Source organism: Annulohypoxylon maeteangense (genome assembly GCF_022496945.1).
Source record: "Annulohypoxylon maeteangense strain CBS 123835 unplaced genomic scaffold GGS22scaffold_6, whole genome shotgun sequence".
Classification (NCBI taxonomy): Eukaryota; Fungi; Ascomycota; class Sordariomycetes; order Xylariales; family Hypoxylaceae; genus Annulohypoxylon; species Annulohypoxylon maeteangense.
The window spans coordinates 799,293-816,294 of NW_025953253.1; the positions used below are offsets into that span (position 1 = coordinate 799,293).

The 17,002-nt window shown below is 46.1% G+C and overlaps 5 protein-coding genes across 5 annotated transcripts; all 5 read right to left on the reverse strand.

Annotated features, from left to right (window-relative positions):
- Positions 1–58: 58 nt before the first annotated feature.
- On the reverse strand, positions 59–1,541 carry GGS22DRAFT_124558 (SH3-domain-containing protein). Its single transcript, XM_047958306.1, has 2 exons — positions 1,228–1,541; positions 59–1,132 (listed from the first exon to the last, which is right to left on the reverse strand). Exons 1-2 carry the CDS (start codon positions 1,288–1,290, stop codon positions 365–367), a joined length of 831 nt encoding a protein of 276 aa, XP_047819955.1. The 5' UTR covers positions 1,291–1,541; the 3' UTR covers positions 59–364.
- Positions 1,542–1,793: 252 nt separating this feature from the next.
- On the reverse strand, positions 1,794–4,219 carry GGS22DRAFT_159975 (2-methylcitrate dehydratase). The gene is made up of 5 exons (XM_047960859.1): positions 4,148–4,219; positions 3,896–4,033; positions 3,469–3,812; positions 2,610–3,387; positions 1,794–2,544 (listed from the first exon to the last, which is right to left on the reverse strand). The coding sequence occupies exons 3-5, from the start codon at positions 3,766–3,768 to the stop codon at positions 1,931–1,933; spliced, it is 1,692 nt and encodes a 563-aa protein (XP_047819956.1). The 5' UTR covers positions 3,769–3,812; positions 3,896–4,033; positions 4,148–4,219; the 3' UTR covers positions 1,794–1,930.
- Positions 4,220–6,017: 1,798 nt separating this feature from the next.
- On the reverse strand, positions 6,018–8,212 carry GGS22DRAFT_124597 (uncharacterized protein). Its single transcript, XM_047958307.1, has one exon. It carries the CDS (start codon positions 7,913–7,915, stop codon positions 6,113–6,115), a length of 1,803 nt encoding a protein of 600 aa, XP_047819957.1. The 5' UTR covers positions 7,916–8,212; the 3' UTR covers positions 6,018–6,112.
- Positions 8,213–8,450: 238 nt separating this feature from the next.
- On the reverse strand, positions 8,451–9,947 carry GGS22DRAFT_179116 (DNase I-like protein; the record flags this gene model as incomplete). The annotated part of the gene is made up of 2 exons (XM_047963653.1): positions 8,451–9,756; positions 9,808–9,947. The coding sequence occupies 2 exons, from the start codon at positions 9,945–9,947 to the stop codon at positions 8,451–8,453; spliced, it is 1,446 nt and encodes a 481-aa protein (XP_047819958.1).
- Positions 9,948–11,809: 1,862 nt separating this feature from the next.
- GGS22DRAFT_187359 (putative casein kinase I) lies at positions 11,810–13,407 on the reverse strand (the record flags this gene model as incomplete). Its single annotated transcript, XM_047964579.1, has 4 exons — positions 11,810–11,879; positions 12,016–12,550; positions 12,604–13,165; positions 13,396–13,407. 4 exons carry the CDS (start codon positions 13,405–13,407, stop codon positions 11,810–11,812), a joined length of 1,179 nt encoding a protein of 392 aa, XP_047819959.1.
- Between the last annotated feature and the right edge of the window lie 3,595 nt (positions 13,408–17,002).

Here is a 17,002-nt window from a genome sequence, read left to right on the forward strand (position 1 = left end):
ATCTCGATTCACGGCATTCTATCCTGAAGGTGGAGACGGATTTCGGAAACGGGTTCACACAAAACGCGAATGACTCTTACGTAGCAATAAGTCCAAGTGCAAATTATATCAATCCAACACATTTACCAAAAGAATAACCAAGAGAAGAACCGTGGGACCATCATACCGTTGATCCAACCGCAGATATTGCTGCGAGGCGTATCATGGGTCATATATGCTTAAACGCATGCCTTTACCTCCCGTGGTATAATAATAGTAATACCTAGGACAGCAATAAAATGTAATATCATGACTTAGTCCAAAGAGGGAAAGGCACCCAAACCACAAGAGCCAAAAAAAAGAAAAAGATACACCCGAGCTCCGCTTAGAATATACCGTTCACGATCTTCCCACCGATGGTAGCACCCGCGCCGAAGATGGCAGCATTTCCTAGCTTTTTACCAAACTTTTTACCACCCTCTTCAAACTTGCTTGGAGTTCCGCTTTGACCGCCTTGGTTGCTGCCTCCTTGCGCCACGGCCATAGGAGGAACATGTGCGTTATAGGGGTTCTGCGCCTGAGGTGGTGGGGGGTATGCTCCATTACCTGCCGGGACCGAAGAGTGCGCGGCGTATACTGGCTGCGGCGGAGCATAGAAGCCGGCCTTCTCACTGTTATCTATCTCGACATAGTTCTTAGGAAATATTCCTTCTGCGTTTGTCCTCTTGTTCCGTCCCATCCACCAGTCGTCATTCATATACTCGTACACAGCAATCTTATCGTCACGTTCGAATGACAAGTCTCGGTCATCAGCCGCTTGGTACTTGTAGAGGGCCTTCGCATGAGCTATGATCGGCTTCGTAGGAGGCGGGGCCGGCGGTCCCGCACGTGCGGGGAGAGAAGGTGGTCCGGTCGAACTGTACGCCGGAGGAGCCGGATGGTGAGTCGGGGTCTGATTGATTGCCAGATTTGCCATCGAGTTCACGGGTGGCGAATGTTGCTGCGCGGGCGCAGGCGGTGGTGAGGCTACAGACGAGTTTCGCACAGCGGGGGTGGGCGCGCCAGAGAGGGATGTTTCTACGGGAAGCATCCGATGGATCGAGTTGAACACGTCGTCAGTTACAACGCCTTTCTCGAGAAGGTGCTCAAGTTCCTAGGATCCATAGTCAGCGGGGGAGGAGACGCCAGGTCCATATATTCATCGACTAATGTACCGACGTATACCAAGAGATAGGATCTAGTGCATACATTCTTTATAAGCCGGAGCGACTTGTTGGTCGCGATGATTTCCTGGCGCTCGAGAGAAACCATCTTGTCGAAAGGATGACTACTATTTTAGTCGAAGACGGGGATGGGAGGGCTCGAAAATAAGACCACAGCCAATTCCCCTTTGCCAATTCAGTCGGACGGTTGCAAAGAATAATTGGTAGAGGGGGGGGAGTGGGAGAGGAGATTTGTTACAGGTCAAAGGTTACTTTCAGAGGTAGTGGAAGATTGTTGGTGGAATGATGAAGTTCTCGTTCTTTTAAAGTTCCAAAGGTTCCAAGTTAGTAATTATCAATCCTACCAGGCTGCCAGACCCAATTACCTGCCTACCAGGTACTAGATACTAGGTACTAGGTAGATTAAGCAAAAAAGTGGCTGTGCATCCCTCCCCCACTATTTTATGTATTCATACATACCTAACATATGGAGATATCACTACTAGGTATACTACTAGGTATACTCTTAGGTACACTACATATACCTACCATACATACTGTACCTACATATTAAAGTAATACATCCATAGATGGTATACGTATATTTACAAGTCTCATTCAACATATGTGCATGTATTCGTCGTTGAACATATTCCAAAATAGGCACTATATAGGTAGGTACATGTATCTATATAAGTACGCAGGCTCGTATATGATATCCCTCAGCTCCTTTAAATTGATATGTCGTCCTAAATGAAAGGGCTGTTCTTCACAACATACTTGCCGACGTATTCGTCGACATCCGTAGCCTCCAATTTCTTCCCGTCCATTCCTAGGTCGACTAGCTCCCTCACTTGCGATTCGGGGAGGTGAGGTCCTAGGTGCCGCTTATACTTGGCTAGGATATGCGGCTTAGCCTCTTCCCTCCGTAGACGATGTCCCAATGGCGCCTCGACTACTACTTCATCCAGGACCGTGCCGTCGTTCAGCTGGACCGTCAGCGCGTTAGAGATCGTGCGTAGTTCTGGATCGTGGTAATCCTTGGTGAACTGCGGATCCTCGACACACGATATCTTCTGCCTGAGCGATTCCACTAGTGGTGACGTCGCCGCCTCGCTGCCGTCGGTGTAATCGCTCGCCTCTAGTCGTCCGAACACGAGCATGACCGAGCACATGTACTGAATACAATGGTCGCGGTCGGCAAAGTTGTCCATCGGTTTGAACTGCTTGTCGATAATACGAATACAAGCCTCGTGTGTCCTACATTTGATATTATCGATATCGGCTGCCGACTTGCCTAATTCCTTTAGCTTGTTGTGTATCTTCTGTGAAGCCTCTACAGCCGTTTGAGAGTGGAATTCGGCTAAACGCGGGGTGTCAGTAGTTAACATGATAAGCATGTCCGGAAACACTGTTAGTTATACTAACCTGGATAGGAGACTTTAAAAAGGACGTTTTCCATTACGTAGCTACCGTAGGGACGTTGGAACTCGAATTTGTTGCCCTTAAATAAGACATCGTAGAAGCCCCAGACGGGCGCAGACAAGACGGTAGGAATTCCGGGCTCGCCCTTCATAACCTTCAATGCGAGGTTAACAGCTCGCTGACAAGCGTCGCCTGCGGCCCACGACTTTCGAGACATGGTGTTTGGGGAGTGTCGATAGGTTCGCAGGCTCTGTCCGTCGACCCAAGCCTGGGTGACGGCATCAGCAATCTGCTTCTCGCTTAATCCAAGCATCTGAGATACAACTGCTGCGCTGGCGACTTTGACAAGAACGACGTGGTCCAGTCCGACCTTGTTGTACGAGTTAAGTAACGCTAGACAGCCCTGGATTTCGTGCGCCTTGATCATACCCTCGAGAACATCCTTAATAGTAAAAATCTTGCCTCCCGCAAGCTTGCCACCTGCCTTGTTGGTACGATTAACCCAGTCGGCAACGGCCAAAATAGCACCCAGGTTATCGGAGGGATGGCCCCATTCAGCGGCCAACCAGCAGTCGTTATAGTCGAGCCATCGTATCGTAGCGCCAATGTTGAAAGCGCCATTGACGGGGTCAAGGACGAAATCGGTACCCGGAACCCTTGTGCCATTGGGGACAACCGTACCCGGGACGATGGGGCCAAGAAGCTTGGTGCACTCCTTGAATCGCAGACCTTCAAGACCGCAACCTAGAGTATCAAGAAATACCCATCGAGCGGTATCGAACTGTTACGAAGAAAGAAGAAAGAAGGAACCAGTCAGCATTATACCCTCTCCGATTCGTCAACATAAGACGGTGTTTCATACAGCTAATTCGGAATGAATTGGTTTGGTAACATAGCTGGCGATGTCCCTGATCTCGGGGTCGTATTCTCTTGATTCTTGAGGCATTGGAGGGGCGGATTGTTGGGCGGCGGTGGTGGAGAAGGAAGAGGATGAAGTGCGAACGGCGTAAGTGGGGTGTGTTGTTAGTCGAGCCGTAGAGGCTCCGAACTTCGCCGTCACAGCTCGTGAAGAAAGGCTTAGAGGAACGGACCTCCGCAGGGTATTTGGTTGCAAGCGTAGCGATCGGGAAGCTATTCGAAGGCCAATATTGGCAGAAGACATCTTGTCTTAGTCGCAGCTCCTCTTAGGTAACGGGTGTTTACCTACTACAAGCAAGTAGTATTAGCAGGTCGGTACATGTAGGTATGAATAGTGCACATTAATGGGTAGAAGGTAAATATATACATACCTGTAGGTAGGTAGGTATGTTTGGGTACTTAGTAAAGAACCCTCGGTTCGGAAGACTGGAGTAAAGCTCCGGTTACATGCGGCCAATGGAGGGGTACATGTGCCAAGTCTAAGGTTCCCATTACCGAACTCTGTTTACCTGCTTGTAACCAAGGTAAGCGTACCTCCTACTAGTCTAAGTCTAGGTACTGTAGGTAGGTAGGATTTATAGGTAATGGTAATGGATAGGTATGTTAAGGTAGGTAGGTAGTACTTATTATCATCACTTTCGTCAAAAGGAAATCCAAATCTAAATTTTAACCTAACAAAAAACATTATACGTAAGTTGGCACCGTGCGTATTAATTAATCCGTCCGAAGGACATTATTACGCTCAAACTTTGCCTATTACTCATAAAACCCCCCCTGTAATTACGCAATATTACGTAAGTAACTGATAAGTAATTGATAAGAGATTTCGGCGCACTTGATTGGCTCAAATCTTTTCTAGCGCGTTGCCAAGCCTTGGCAAAACCTTAAATTCATCCACGTCTCTGATTGGGTGCATCCCCTTCAATTGATTCCATCAGCTTCGATTCGACTGATCTTTCAATTGAACTGAGTTACCTACCTACCTACCTACCTACTTTTGAACCGACTTTTGAACTGACTATTCAACTGACTTTTCAACTGACTTTTCAATTGACTATTCAATCGATTGATTGATTGTTCGATTATTTAATCAATTTGGCGACTGATTTATTGGATGAGTATTGATTGCATCCGGGGACTGGACCAGGGACCAATTTACTGACGTCGCATTCATCTAGGGACTGATCTAACGATTGAACTGATATAAAAACTGATCCAGGGACTGATTTACTGACTGCTGAACCGATCTAGGGACTGATCTACTGACTGTTGAACTGACCGTTGAACTGACTTTTGAACTGATCCAGGGACTGGATTCAGGACTGGATCTAGGACTGATTTACTGACGAATCTATAGATCTATTTACTTACTTCGAACTGATCTAGGGACTGATCTGACTATTCAACTGACCTATGAACTGATTTAGGGACTGATTTCGGGACTGACCTGACTAATCGTTGATCCAGATTTGCTGACTAATTTACTGACTGTTGAACTGACCGTTGAACTGACTTTTGAACTGATCCAGGGACTGGATTCAGGACTGGATTTAGGACTGATTTACTGACTAATCTACTGACCGTTGAACTAACCTTTGAACCGATCTAGGGACTAAGCTAGGGACCGATTTACTGATTTTGAACTGATCTAGCGACTGATTTACTAATCGATCTATTGACTGTTACACTGTCGTTTGAACTGATCGAATAACTGATCTAGGGACTGGATCGGGGACTGATTTACTGACTATTTGACTAGCTGTTGATCTGAACTGAGTAATCAACTGAATTAGCTGTTGAACTGATTTGCTGACTAATTTACTGACTATTAGACTGATCGAACAACTGATCCAGGGACTGATCTACTGACTTTTGAACCGACTTTTGAACTGGCCGTTGAACTGATCGAACGACTGATCTAGGAACTGGGATAGGGACTGATTGACTGACTATTGATCTGATCGAAGATCTGATCGATCAACTGATTCAGTCCCTGGTCCAGGGACTGAATTACTGACTATTGAACTGATCTAGCTCCTGGATTAGGGACTGATTTACTGATTATTCAACTGACTTTTAAACTGATCCAGGGACTGGATCAGGGACCGATATACAAACTGATCTAAGAACTGATTTAACTAATCGTTGAACTGATCTACGAACTGATTTGACTAATCGTTGTACTGGCTTTTTGAACTGATCTAGGGACTACATCAGGGACTGATTTACGAACTGATCAACTGACTTTTGAACCTACTTTTGAACTGATCTAAGAACTGGATCAAGTTCGAAGAAGCTGTTTATGGCAAGGAAACTTTCCCAGTCCTTCGGGCGGATATTACCTTTTGTTTTTACCTGACTTTTCTTTTCCTTAAACCTCTTTTTCCTTTAGAACCCCCATATATGGCTTTCCGCGAGGAAAAATTTTTTTGACCTTTTTTTTTGTTTTTCGAAGTCCCCGTAGCTCGCGTAGGGCCGTACTTTGAAAAATAAAAAAAAAGGTCAAAAAAATTTTATAATATGAATACCTAGTATAGGTATATAGTGTCTACTACCTAATACTTACTAGGTACCTAGTAGGTAAGCAATCACCAAACAATAGCGCCTCTAACATATCCACGATCGATGAGCTCTCGGAAGTTTCTCTCCAGGCACTTTAGTTTATATCCATCCACATATCCGCCGCGCCCGAGAACACTGACGATCTGGTCGAAGTTAAACTCCTCAGATGTACGTGAGCATTTCTCTAGGATTCTCCGTAAGATAGCAGTCCTATACCTTGGGTCTCTAGCTGCCGTGTTCAAGCTAAGGGCCATCAACGACTGCTTAGTCAAATTCATCTCTCCGCCAATGTCACCGCCAATGTCGCCGTCAATGTCCGAACCCCTCCTTTTCAACTGCTGAATGATAGCCGCATACTCATCTCTCATCTCCCTTAACAGCCAAGGGGCATCTTCGTAGCGATTACAATTGGCTTCATCTTCGTAACACCCCTTCTTCCTCCAGAATTCTGGTGCCGGCCGCCATCGCCACACGAATGGGTTGAAGTCCCTGACAAGCCAGCTCGGCAAAGCCTCATTGCCGATCGATTTCGGCACAACCCGCACGCTGTCCCAGCCTAAGATCCCCTTGATTTTGCCCTCCTTGGACAAAATGATGTCACGCATCTTAAGGTCTGAATGTGTGAGCACGAACCTCATCGCCTTTCTTTCATTCTCCTTTTCTTTGCCTTTGTGAGATCTCGACCTCGGCGGCTCGCGGATGAAGTTTACGAGGAGACGGAGAAGCCTGTCAACTCCGGTGTTTACCTCGGCATCGCACGGGTATCTGACGAGAGGCGCCGTGTACATCCCCGCTGCGTCACTAAAGGGGCCTACTTCGGCATAGATTGCTTCCTTCTCACATTCATCATTCCCTAGCCAACGGTTGACCATAGCCTGTATATCCAACTCTCTCAGAGGTCCAATGCCAACTAGTGACTCGCCATCGTCGAACACCGGTGCACCGCCGCGCTCGAATTCGTACTTGTTAAGCTGAAGCATCAGCTGCGCCAAGCCGTGCAGAACTGCAGTTCTCCGCCCTCTAACCGTGCTCTCATCCTCGCCGTCTTCTCCAAACCAGACTTGATCTAGTGTCCGGCCTTCCACGTAAGTCATGATGCAGTAAGGCACATGTAACTTATTATGCGGGGAGGGTTCAAAGTCGATGATCTCAGGCACTGGGATTGTCGTTTCTTGAGAGAGTTTAGAGATTATAAGGGCCTCTGTGCGCAACGCCTCAGCGCAGAGCCTATCCCAGACGTCTGGTGTACCGTTGGTCGGGATCTTGATGATCCACTTGGTACTCTCCCGGCATTGCCCATCGTATATCTCGATCGAGTAGAAGACGTGAGCTGAACCGAAGAGGGGACCGCGGACAAATGGTAGTTGCAGCGGGGACGGGCGGTATCCAACCTGGCGTTTGCGGTAGACCTGCATAAGCTTGAGCGCATAGGAGGCGATGGCCTTCGTGTCGATCTGTGACAGTATCCCGGCGAAGTCTCGAAGTTCTTTCTGACTCTTCTTGCACCCCACGATGGCTTCCCCTATGGGCGCGGCATCAGCAAGCGCGTCTCTGAAGGAGGGTAAGATATTGGTTTCCGCAACTCGCTCTGTGCTGCCTATCTTGACTTGCCATTGCTCAGGCTTTACTAGTTTGGTCAGTCCCGTCCATATCTTGTTCGTGTTTAACCCGCCAACATAATCAACATGTGCCACATTTCCGCAGCCATGCGATGAGAATCCAAAAACTAAGCCTAGATCATCATGATAATCTTCAGCAAGTCGAGCCAGCTCACTCTGACGCCCAAACCGAGACCTCTCTACGTAATCTTTTGGTCGTGAAATTGACATGATTCTAGAAACAAATGGAGAATTGAATATTGTTATCCGTAAACAATGCCATTAAGGAGCTTTGTAAACAGCAAGTGGACGTGAGGGCTTTTACAATACATAGGTAGGTTGCTGTGACAAAGGAAAGTGACTTCAACACAGCGCCTGTGGCGTCTTGTTTTACCTATTTCCACATCCGGAAATAGCTTTCGAATACCAATGCTCTGGGTTTGTGTCTATCCTATTTTTACAGGTCGGTATGTATATCAGACAAATTTATTCTAAACCTATTGTTCTCCCCTCTCCATGTATACCCAGTTTGGATCACTGTGCCAATTCTGGGAAGAGGCTAAAGGTCTAAGCAGGAAGAAAAATATCTCAAAAATTACAGTACCTTCGCGAAGTGGTTTTCGTCTTTGTTCGGAATTATGAAGCAATGGTGAACGTTAATATAGGAGCAAGTCAGTCACGTCTGTGACGGTCTCAATTTGATCATATTCGGTCCATAAGCTAGCCAGCCCGCCTGTCGATTATTGCAAGTTTGCGGCCAAGAGTACTATCGCGACTGATACCACCAAGTACCAAGGCCGACAAGGAGTAGAACAACAAAAGCCACGATTCCTTGTTTTGACTGCGAGACTAACATCAACCAGCCAATAGTAGATTCCCACTTCTTCACCTGGGCTCGATGTCCCCGCGACCGGAAATCTATAGGAAAAGGCAGCTTGATGCGCGGGTCTATGGGCTGATGTCCGTCGGTACCCAACTCCGTCTTGAAAGCATACTCGGTTGGTAGAAGCTCAGCAGGCTCAAGCATCGGGATCTCTAAGCGCAAGAATACGGCTCTATGATCGCTCGATCTAACGGCAGGAAATGCGTCATAGGCCGTGACATTCATCCTTATATCGCCCGCGGTCTCTCGAGCCCACCAGGGAATTTCAAGGAACAGGATTCGGTCACACCAGCTAGGCCATCGATGAACAGCCCAGGACCATTCAAATTTATCCGAACCATCATCCTCGCTCTCAGTCTGACTAGACCCCCTCTGAATTAGACTTTTAGGCGACGGCACGAGCTTGTACGTTGGTGGAAATTTAATGGGCGCCTCACTCAATCCATGTAGTGTGCGCCCAGCGGCCTTCTCTGCGTTCAGTTGATCGCGGGATAAGAACCGGGAGAAGTGATTTGGGCTCTCGGGATCAAGGTTAGGAAAGGTCGAGTTCGGGGCTGGCGATGATTTGGATACCCGATAATTGAGGTCACCGCTAATAAAAAGATGGGAACCCGGCTTGTATATGGAGACGTCATGTATGGCCTTTTGTGTTATCTCTTGTCCAAGAAGAGGTTCTTGAGTTTCAGAATCGTCGGCATTGTGAAGTTTGTGCTGCGTCGATGACCTCTCTGAAGTCTTCTTAGGGTCCTCGAATATGAGGCCGGAAACAATACTCTCCCAATTCTTATTCCTTTTACTGAGATTCCATTCCATGGCGGCTAGGTGTGCGCTGACAAAGGTAAGTTCGGTTGATATCGGTAATGAGCCGTCCTCATTGTCCTTTCTGTAAAGTATTCGAAGTCCCACGGCGCCCTTGTTTGCCATATCACCAGCACCGAATCCAACTTCTGCTGTTCGAAGGCCCTGTACGGCTTCCAATTCGCGAGCGAAGAGCAAAATACCTGTCATTCCAACATTACGCGTGGTTATCAACGTATACGGATTATCTACCGGGCGGCTCTGCCGTTCTTCTCTTGCAATAAACATGGCAGCTGCGGTATTGACGGCAGATTCATAGCGTTGGAAGTAAGGATTGAGCACGTACGAGCCGATGAACGCTTGAGCTAACGGCGCCATTTCCTGGAGGGAACTGAGCAGCATTAGATGCAGGTGCTGGCACTACATCGTGCGCAGTACTTACATAGCAAGCAGCTCAGGTAGGCTTGAAGCATTTTGACCAAAAGCATTATAGAGGTGTCGAGCAAAAACGGGAATGTCAATCTCACGTTTTGCAGCATTGAAAGTGAGGATGAAGACATCCAAGTTGGAAATTGGTCTCATCGCCCAAAAAGAAAAAAAAAAAAAAGATATTTATACGACTGTAAGGCTGATTGGTTTTAATTGGTGTCAATTGGTGTTAAAATCGTATACTGACTTACGTATGTGCATGTGTAAAGTTGCAGTGGAAGGAAGTTTTGGGAATGGTGTTGTATCACCCTTCCCCAAGATCTCGGGTGGGAAAGTGGGGAAAAAAGCAAGGAAAGGGAAAGCAAGGATAGCAGGCCTTGATGTGCGAATACATATTATTATTATGTCATCGATGTAAATTCTCGAATGCGGATGTTCAGGGTCCTTCCAAATCCGGTATCACCAAGTTATAAGAGATGGGTATTCATTCCAGTTTCCAATCCTTTTCGCTCTCTACAAGGGGTGGGCAACCTATGTAATATAATATACCATTTTCAGATCATAAATATACGCTCATGTCTACCGCCGCAAGGAAACTTCAGATGTTGGTGATCTATGGATGTAACCCATCGGAGCTTGCACAGCCCCTCAACAGCGCACAACTGTAGATAACAAAACCGTAGTTTCTTTTCATGCGACTAGGGGTAAAGGGACTCATATATGACTCCGATTTTGGGACATGTAAGAGCAGACTTTAGATGGTCACGCTATAACTATCGTGGCATTTCACGTACGTTATTAAAAACAGAAAGTGTGCTAACGTAAATCAAATTCATTCTGTGTAACTACCTAACATGTATTGGTTGCCTGTTGCCATCGTCGCGGGTAACACCCCTCCACACTCCATAAAGGTTTTCGTGAGTCAGCTCGAGTGAAACCACCAGTTTGTCAGTACCTCAAAAATGCCTTCCGAATCGTAGATATCGGGTCACCGTTTCAAAGGTCCTACTGCGAGGATGTGGTGAATCCAATGCTCCGCACGGCATTGAAGATGCTGCTTCTACGAAACTTGTGGAATCACCAGCCACCCGTATCAATTCGTCTTAGGGTAACCTTGGGGGAATATCTTTGACCGCCGATTAATCACAAAACCGCGATGTCCAGTGGAAGCGAAGGCAACCGCGGCAAAATGCATCCACAATCCGCCTGCAATCAACTGTACCCGTACGAATAACGTAGCCCCCTAGACTAGGCAGGCTGTGAACGGTAAAGTCCTTCGACGAAATTGTGCCATTGAGCGTATCATCAAGGTGGCGTCGATCATTGTCGGTCCCCCGGGACGAAGCTCCCGCCTCATTATGACATCCCCAGGAGGAGGTCGGCGTAACAAGTCCAATATCTGAATGGGAAAATGAAAGGAAAGAAATCATCGGAGAAACGCAAAGAAAAACAAGGTCTTGGTCATATCAGGAGGGCGATGTATCGCATCGAAGGGGCGTCAACGAATTAGGACGGCGAAATGGCAAATCCTAAAATCGTTGAGGTTGAATCTCTGGCCCGTTATACTCCTGCTCGAAGGGTAGGGTTAAAGTGCGAACGGAGGGTAACGTGCCTCGATAGACTAGATCCCGTTAACGACACCGTAGATGAAAGTGTCGGAAGTGCCGTTCAAACAACCTAAGCAGCCCAATAAAAACGTCGAATGTGACCTAAAGACACATATCCACGCCTTCTAGAGCTGCCTAGATTGCCCGAGCCAAGGGAATCGAGTCGTAAACCGAGAGTCGTCGAAGAACGGAAACAATAGCAATCCATGAGATATGAGAAGGATCGTGTCTGGTCCTCTATCCGGTGATACTTGGCGTATATCCACTAGCGGATATTCTAGAGCCAACGTGAGAGGAGTAAGCGAGGACACTACCGCGAATCCGAAGTTACTATCCATTGTGCGGAGCGCACATTCGTTACGCCCGCTACAATGCAACGGGTGGTACCAACGTAGAAGTGTCAACTAATCATTTCGGTCGGTAAGAACCAGATGCATATCCGGAGCCAGCACCCTGACCTTTGGAAGCTGATCGCAGCCTGTTACCGCAAACTGAAGTGTCAGCAATCATGTCAGCAGTTCCTCCGGCTAGCGCTGTAAATCACACCAAACTCGAAGGAAATATGATTCCTTACTAGGAATTCTTGGGCTGGGCTGGGCTGGCGAGACACTCACATCCTGTCGCTTCCCCCGACGGCACGGTTGGTTTCTGGAGTGTCAACGCCGGGAGCACCGCGCTCGATTACCTTGCGGCGGGAGCTGGGAATTGCGTTGGGCTTGACGGCACCCGCCTGGGGTGCTTGGCCTGCTGCCGCACCAGTAGTTCGACGGGCCTTGTCGTCTTCATTATCCTGACCGGCGGCCTGGGCGATCGCCTGAGCATTCTTCTGATACTTGTACACAGTCCAGTCGAATACATAGTCGTATTGGAATCCCTCGCGGACAAAGAGATCGCGGAAGATCTTCCGCAGATAGCTATAATCGGGCTTGTCATCAAATCGGAGAGAACGCGTGTAGTTCAAGTAGATAGCGAACTCGTTGGGAAAGCCACGGCAGAGAACCTCGGTCGGTGTAGTCATCTTCTTCTCCATGATGCGGTCATACTTCTGCTTCTTAGTGGCAGCTTTAAGGCCCTGCCAAGGAAGGGAACCCCGGCAGAAGTACAGCATTACGTAGCCCAGAGATTCCATGTCATCACGACGAGATTGTTCTATATCCCCATCAGTATCTTGTATCACAGTTAATGAAGCCACGCCAACTTACCAACGCCAAGATGAGTGTTGATCGAAGCGTATCGAGCAGTGCCAGTCAAGTTCTTGTTCTCGCGGTAAGGGATGTGGAAGTGGGTCTTGGGGTCACGGTACTTCTTGGCCAGACCAAAGTCGATAACGTTGACTTGGTTGCCTCGCTTGCCGATCCCCATCAAGAAGTTGTCGGGTTTGATATCGCGGTGAATGAAAGACTTAGCGTGAATGTACTCGATGCGAGAGATCAGCTGATCGGCTAGTAGAAGTACAGTCTTCAACGAAAACTTGCGATTGCAGAAGTTGAAGAGATCCTCTAAACTAGGACCGAGAAGATCCAACACCATGGCATTATAATCACACTCAGTTCCAAACCAGCGGACAAATGGGATGCCGACACCGCCGGCTAGGGACTTGTAGACTCGGGCCTCATATTCGAGTTGAGGGTGCTTGGCCTTGACGGACTCAAGCTTAATCGCGATCTCTTCGCCGGATATGATGTTCGTGCCTAGGTAGATATCACCGAACGAGCCGGAGCCGATCTTGCGACCGATACGATACTTGTTGCCGACACGCAGATCCTACTACAAGTTAGTATGATTCTGTTTGGTTATTTGCTTTCGATGTATGCTAGCGCCAGAACGACAGTCTCGTGATATGACCATTTGAGGAACTTATTATGGAGATGCCCCGTCAACGCACACCGACATTCGACCCCAATCATCCCAACAATAAAGGAATGACATCTTCCACAAGCTCATTATATGGTTGATTACAATATAGAGCTATGGAAATCAAAATAGCAACGTACCATTGTAGTCATGATAGCGGTGGTGTTGAGCTATCGTGCTCGACGAACGCCAGGAAGCCGGATAGTCTTTGTTTATGTTCTCGGACCAGGACCGAGAATTTGTTGAACTGAGGACACTCTGCTATAAAACCTATTAGAATTGCAGGTAGGGGAATGATGAAACCATCGAGAATTCATGTATATGAGAGAGTGAAGACGGCCGGTGTAGTAATTAAATAGTGCGAAATAGTGGAATAGTTACACGCGAGTTGCTACAATGCAATGTAATGATTCAAAGACGGAGAGTGAAGGAATAGGTCGAGAAGGATTGGATAGGAATGACTCTTTCGAAAAGGCAAACAAGAATAAGGAATAGTTCGAAGCTGACGCTGGAAGCCGACAGCTGCATGGAATGAAATGAAATGACTCCGACCGGGAGAGATAAAAGGCAGTGAAGATGCTAGGATGGGAGGGGAGAAGGGAAACTTACTCAATGTCAAGACTAGACGTCTCTGGCAATGCGTCAAAGAGGAAACTAATTGAATAAAACGGGAAGGGGAAAAATATGTAAAAGACGTGACGGTCGAATATTAAATTATTCGCCGGTTCAAGGTGACACGTCTTTCAGAAGCTGTCGAAAGATGTGAATGGGAAGATTACTATCGGGCGAAGAATGGAAAGTTAGTAGTAATAGTAGTAGGTTGTGGTAAGGGGAGGAAGAAAAGGAAAAGAGACAGCGGTGGATGAATGTGGGTGAAAAGTGGATATGAAAGAGTGGGCTAGATGGGCTGGAATGGGATTTGGGGTTGGGCGCGCCTCATCAAAGCTGGGCAGGACTGACCCTGAAATCGATTGGGTTTTTCGGTACGTTCTGTGGGTTCATGCGCCTGCCTTCTGCTAGGGCGTACTGCGTACCTACTAGGTATTGACTGAGGCAACTGTGGCTGACTACCACCTGGCAGACTGCATTATGTACCTAGGTACTTCTAGGTACATACCTAGTACTAGGTACTCACTAGCAGTTATCTAGTGCTACTAGGTACCTACTTTATAAGCGGTGCCTCATCAATGTACCTACATAATATTTAACTATTTCCTCATAAAGCCATCATTTGCTCATTAATTCTTACCCTGTAGGTAGCTTGTTGGGGTAGGTACCTACCTACATACATACCTACCTACCGACCGGAGACGTACGAGATGGATATCTACTAGGTAATAGTAGTTACGCCTGAGTGGCGGGAGTGGCAGGCCATCTCCCCCTCTGCAGCTGCCTCTTTACGGCGAAGTCCAGTTAATTAGTGGTTCTCAGTGGCCTTCAGCGACAGCCGACCGGTCGCCAGTTTCAGAACATCAGAACGGGCAGTTACCATACCACCACCATTAATTTCCTTTGCAACGGCGACAATTACGAGTAACCCGTAATGATGCAAGAATCACCAGATACCTCCCTAGGTAACATGATGAAATATGTAGCATACCTAGTAAACACACTCCATCAAAAAGACAGCATCATATCTACTAGATAGAAACCTACATGCTTAATATTGTATCTAAACACAACTGTGGAGGGAATACGAACCAGGCACAGGCACCTCCATCATAGCTTGTAGCGGAACCTATGTCGAAGAGGGACACGAAGCGCGGACCAATGAGCGAAACAGGTAATACATGGTACGTATGTACAATACTTACCACTTATCTACGTACCTATGTTTGTACGTGGTAAGTATGTATGTACCTGCAGTTCTAGGTACAGAAAATATAAAAAGTCGCAAGCGGCATTTAATGGTTTTTACTACTATACAGGTATCTAAGTAGCTTACCTAGATACATACCTCAATGGATACATAATACACAGTACTTGCATAAATATCTTGATTAATTAATGCTCGCGGGTGTCATCAGCTAAAGGCATTTGTTTTTATTAATTTATATTATTATCAGGCAGGTATTTACTCTCTACTTAACAGAGGTGCGTGGTACATAATTTGACTCCATTACTTCAGTAGAGTAATGGTGGTCATCAGGACTTGTATTCAGGCTGAGGGCCCCCTTCCTATCGCGAACTGATACCTTATTACGGAAAAGAAATTATCAAATGCCTATTAGTATGACACGCCATAAAAGATCTGCGGAGATCTCCTCCTATGCTGGCAGGCAGTGATTCGTGAACCATAATGCGATACTAAAACTGTGTGTCACTAATCCGTACCTACTTGGTACAGTACCTACCTAGGTAGGTATGTATTCAAAGATACCTAATATTCAAAAATTCTAAGATTTAAAGTTCCCTTTTCTTTGTTCTTGACATTCTATACCTACATGGTTACACAGAAGGTAGCTACATGTAGGTATGTACCTACCTAGTAGTAGTAGATTTGCGAAGTAAGAGAATTCTCAATTCTGTCTTCAGCGTCGATGGTAGCTTACCGACGCAGCTTGACATCACAATCATCATTATACTAACCTTCTCCAAATGAAACCTGTGTTCATTTACGCAGTACGCGAGAGATGTCGGCTAGAGGACGAATCATTCATTACCTGCTTGCTATGCCAACAATTACCGTAGCTTCCACCCATCTTTGCTGTTACCTCTTCCATTATAGTACAGGATGACTTGCAGCAGCGCGTCAGCCTATGGTCGTTTATATAAAGTAGGTAGGTACCTATACTGGAAGAACCAGTAAACTGAGAAAGCATCTCACATCGGCTTTTGCTCTTGTGATTAATAAATACAAGCAGCAAAAATATTCACATATATACCATCACAAAGCGACACTTAATAGTACTTACCTATGTGTAGTACCTAAATCAACGCCTACATATGTAATACATATATTATTTGCTTACTTATATAAGTACCTAGGTAATAATTATTGCATTAATTAAGTAAGGAAGATTCAAGGTTATGAATGTACATACATATATACATACATCCATACATACATGTATTGACAAGACTAACACCTATGATAGGATAATAATAGTTATGTAAGAATAAGCGATTCCGTACATGTGTAAAAATAGAAGAGTGGGCTCCATGTTTAATGGTTTTAAGCTAGGTAAGTAGGTACCTAGTATTACCAGGTATTATTAAATACGTACTATGTATAAAATACTTAGGTACATAATAGGTAAGTTTAAATTGACTATTAATTACTTTTTTTTTTTTAACATATACCTTTTAAACTCTTCATCGTAATACACAACACTGGATGTGAACTGGAACAAGTGTATGTATACAAGCGGGTAAAAAATGACTACACATCAACCATAATCTCCTCCGGCATATTATAAAGGACACTAATAGAAAACATGCTACGTTTAAAAGCAACCCCATCGTACCTGAGTAGTGGGGGATTATCAACTAATCCATTATAAAGACGGTAAAATTGGTCCTTAACAAGAATATAACTCTTAATAGTTTCTGGCCTGATTATTAAGAGATGGATGAAAGCTTTGGAATAACTCTTATAGTCCATGATTATTAGAAGAGGAATTAAGGAGCTTTGTACATTGGGGGGGCCGAAAGCTTCGGACGGAGCTCCAGATTCTGTTCAAATAGTTGAGCTTCATAGGTAGAGACGGCCTTACGTTACATTTTCCTGGCTATGAGGCTTCGATG

Coding starts and splice junctions, on each gene's coding strand:
- GGS22DRAFT_124558 (XM_047958306.1), bottom strand. CDS start 1,290: ATGGTTTCTCTCGAGCGCCAGGAAATCATCGCGACCAACAAGTCGCTC. Junction 1,133..1,227: donor CGCTCCGGCTTATAAAGAAT/GTATGCACTAGA, acceptor TATGGATCCTAG/GAACTTGAGCACCTTCTCGA.
- GGS22DRAFT_159975 (XM_047960859.1), bottom strand. CDS start 3,768: ATGTCTTCTGCCAATATTGGCCTTCGAATAGCTTCCCGATCGCTACGC. Junction 3,388..3,468: donor CAATTCATTCCGAATTAGCT/GTATGAAACACC, acceptor TCTTCGTAACAG/TTCGATACCGCTCGATGGGT. Junction 2,545..2,609: donor TTTTAAAGTCTCCTATCCAG/GTTAGTATAACT, acceptor CCCCGCGTTTAG/CCGAATTCCACTCTCAAACG.
- GGS22DRAFT_124597 (XM_047958307.1), bottom strand. CDS start 7,915: ATGTCAATTTCACGACCAAAAGATTACGTAGAGAGGTCTCGGTTTGGG.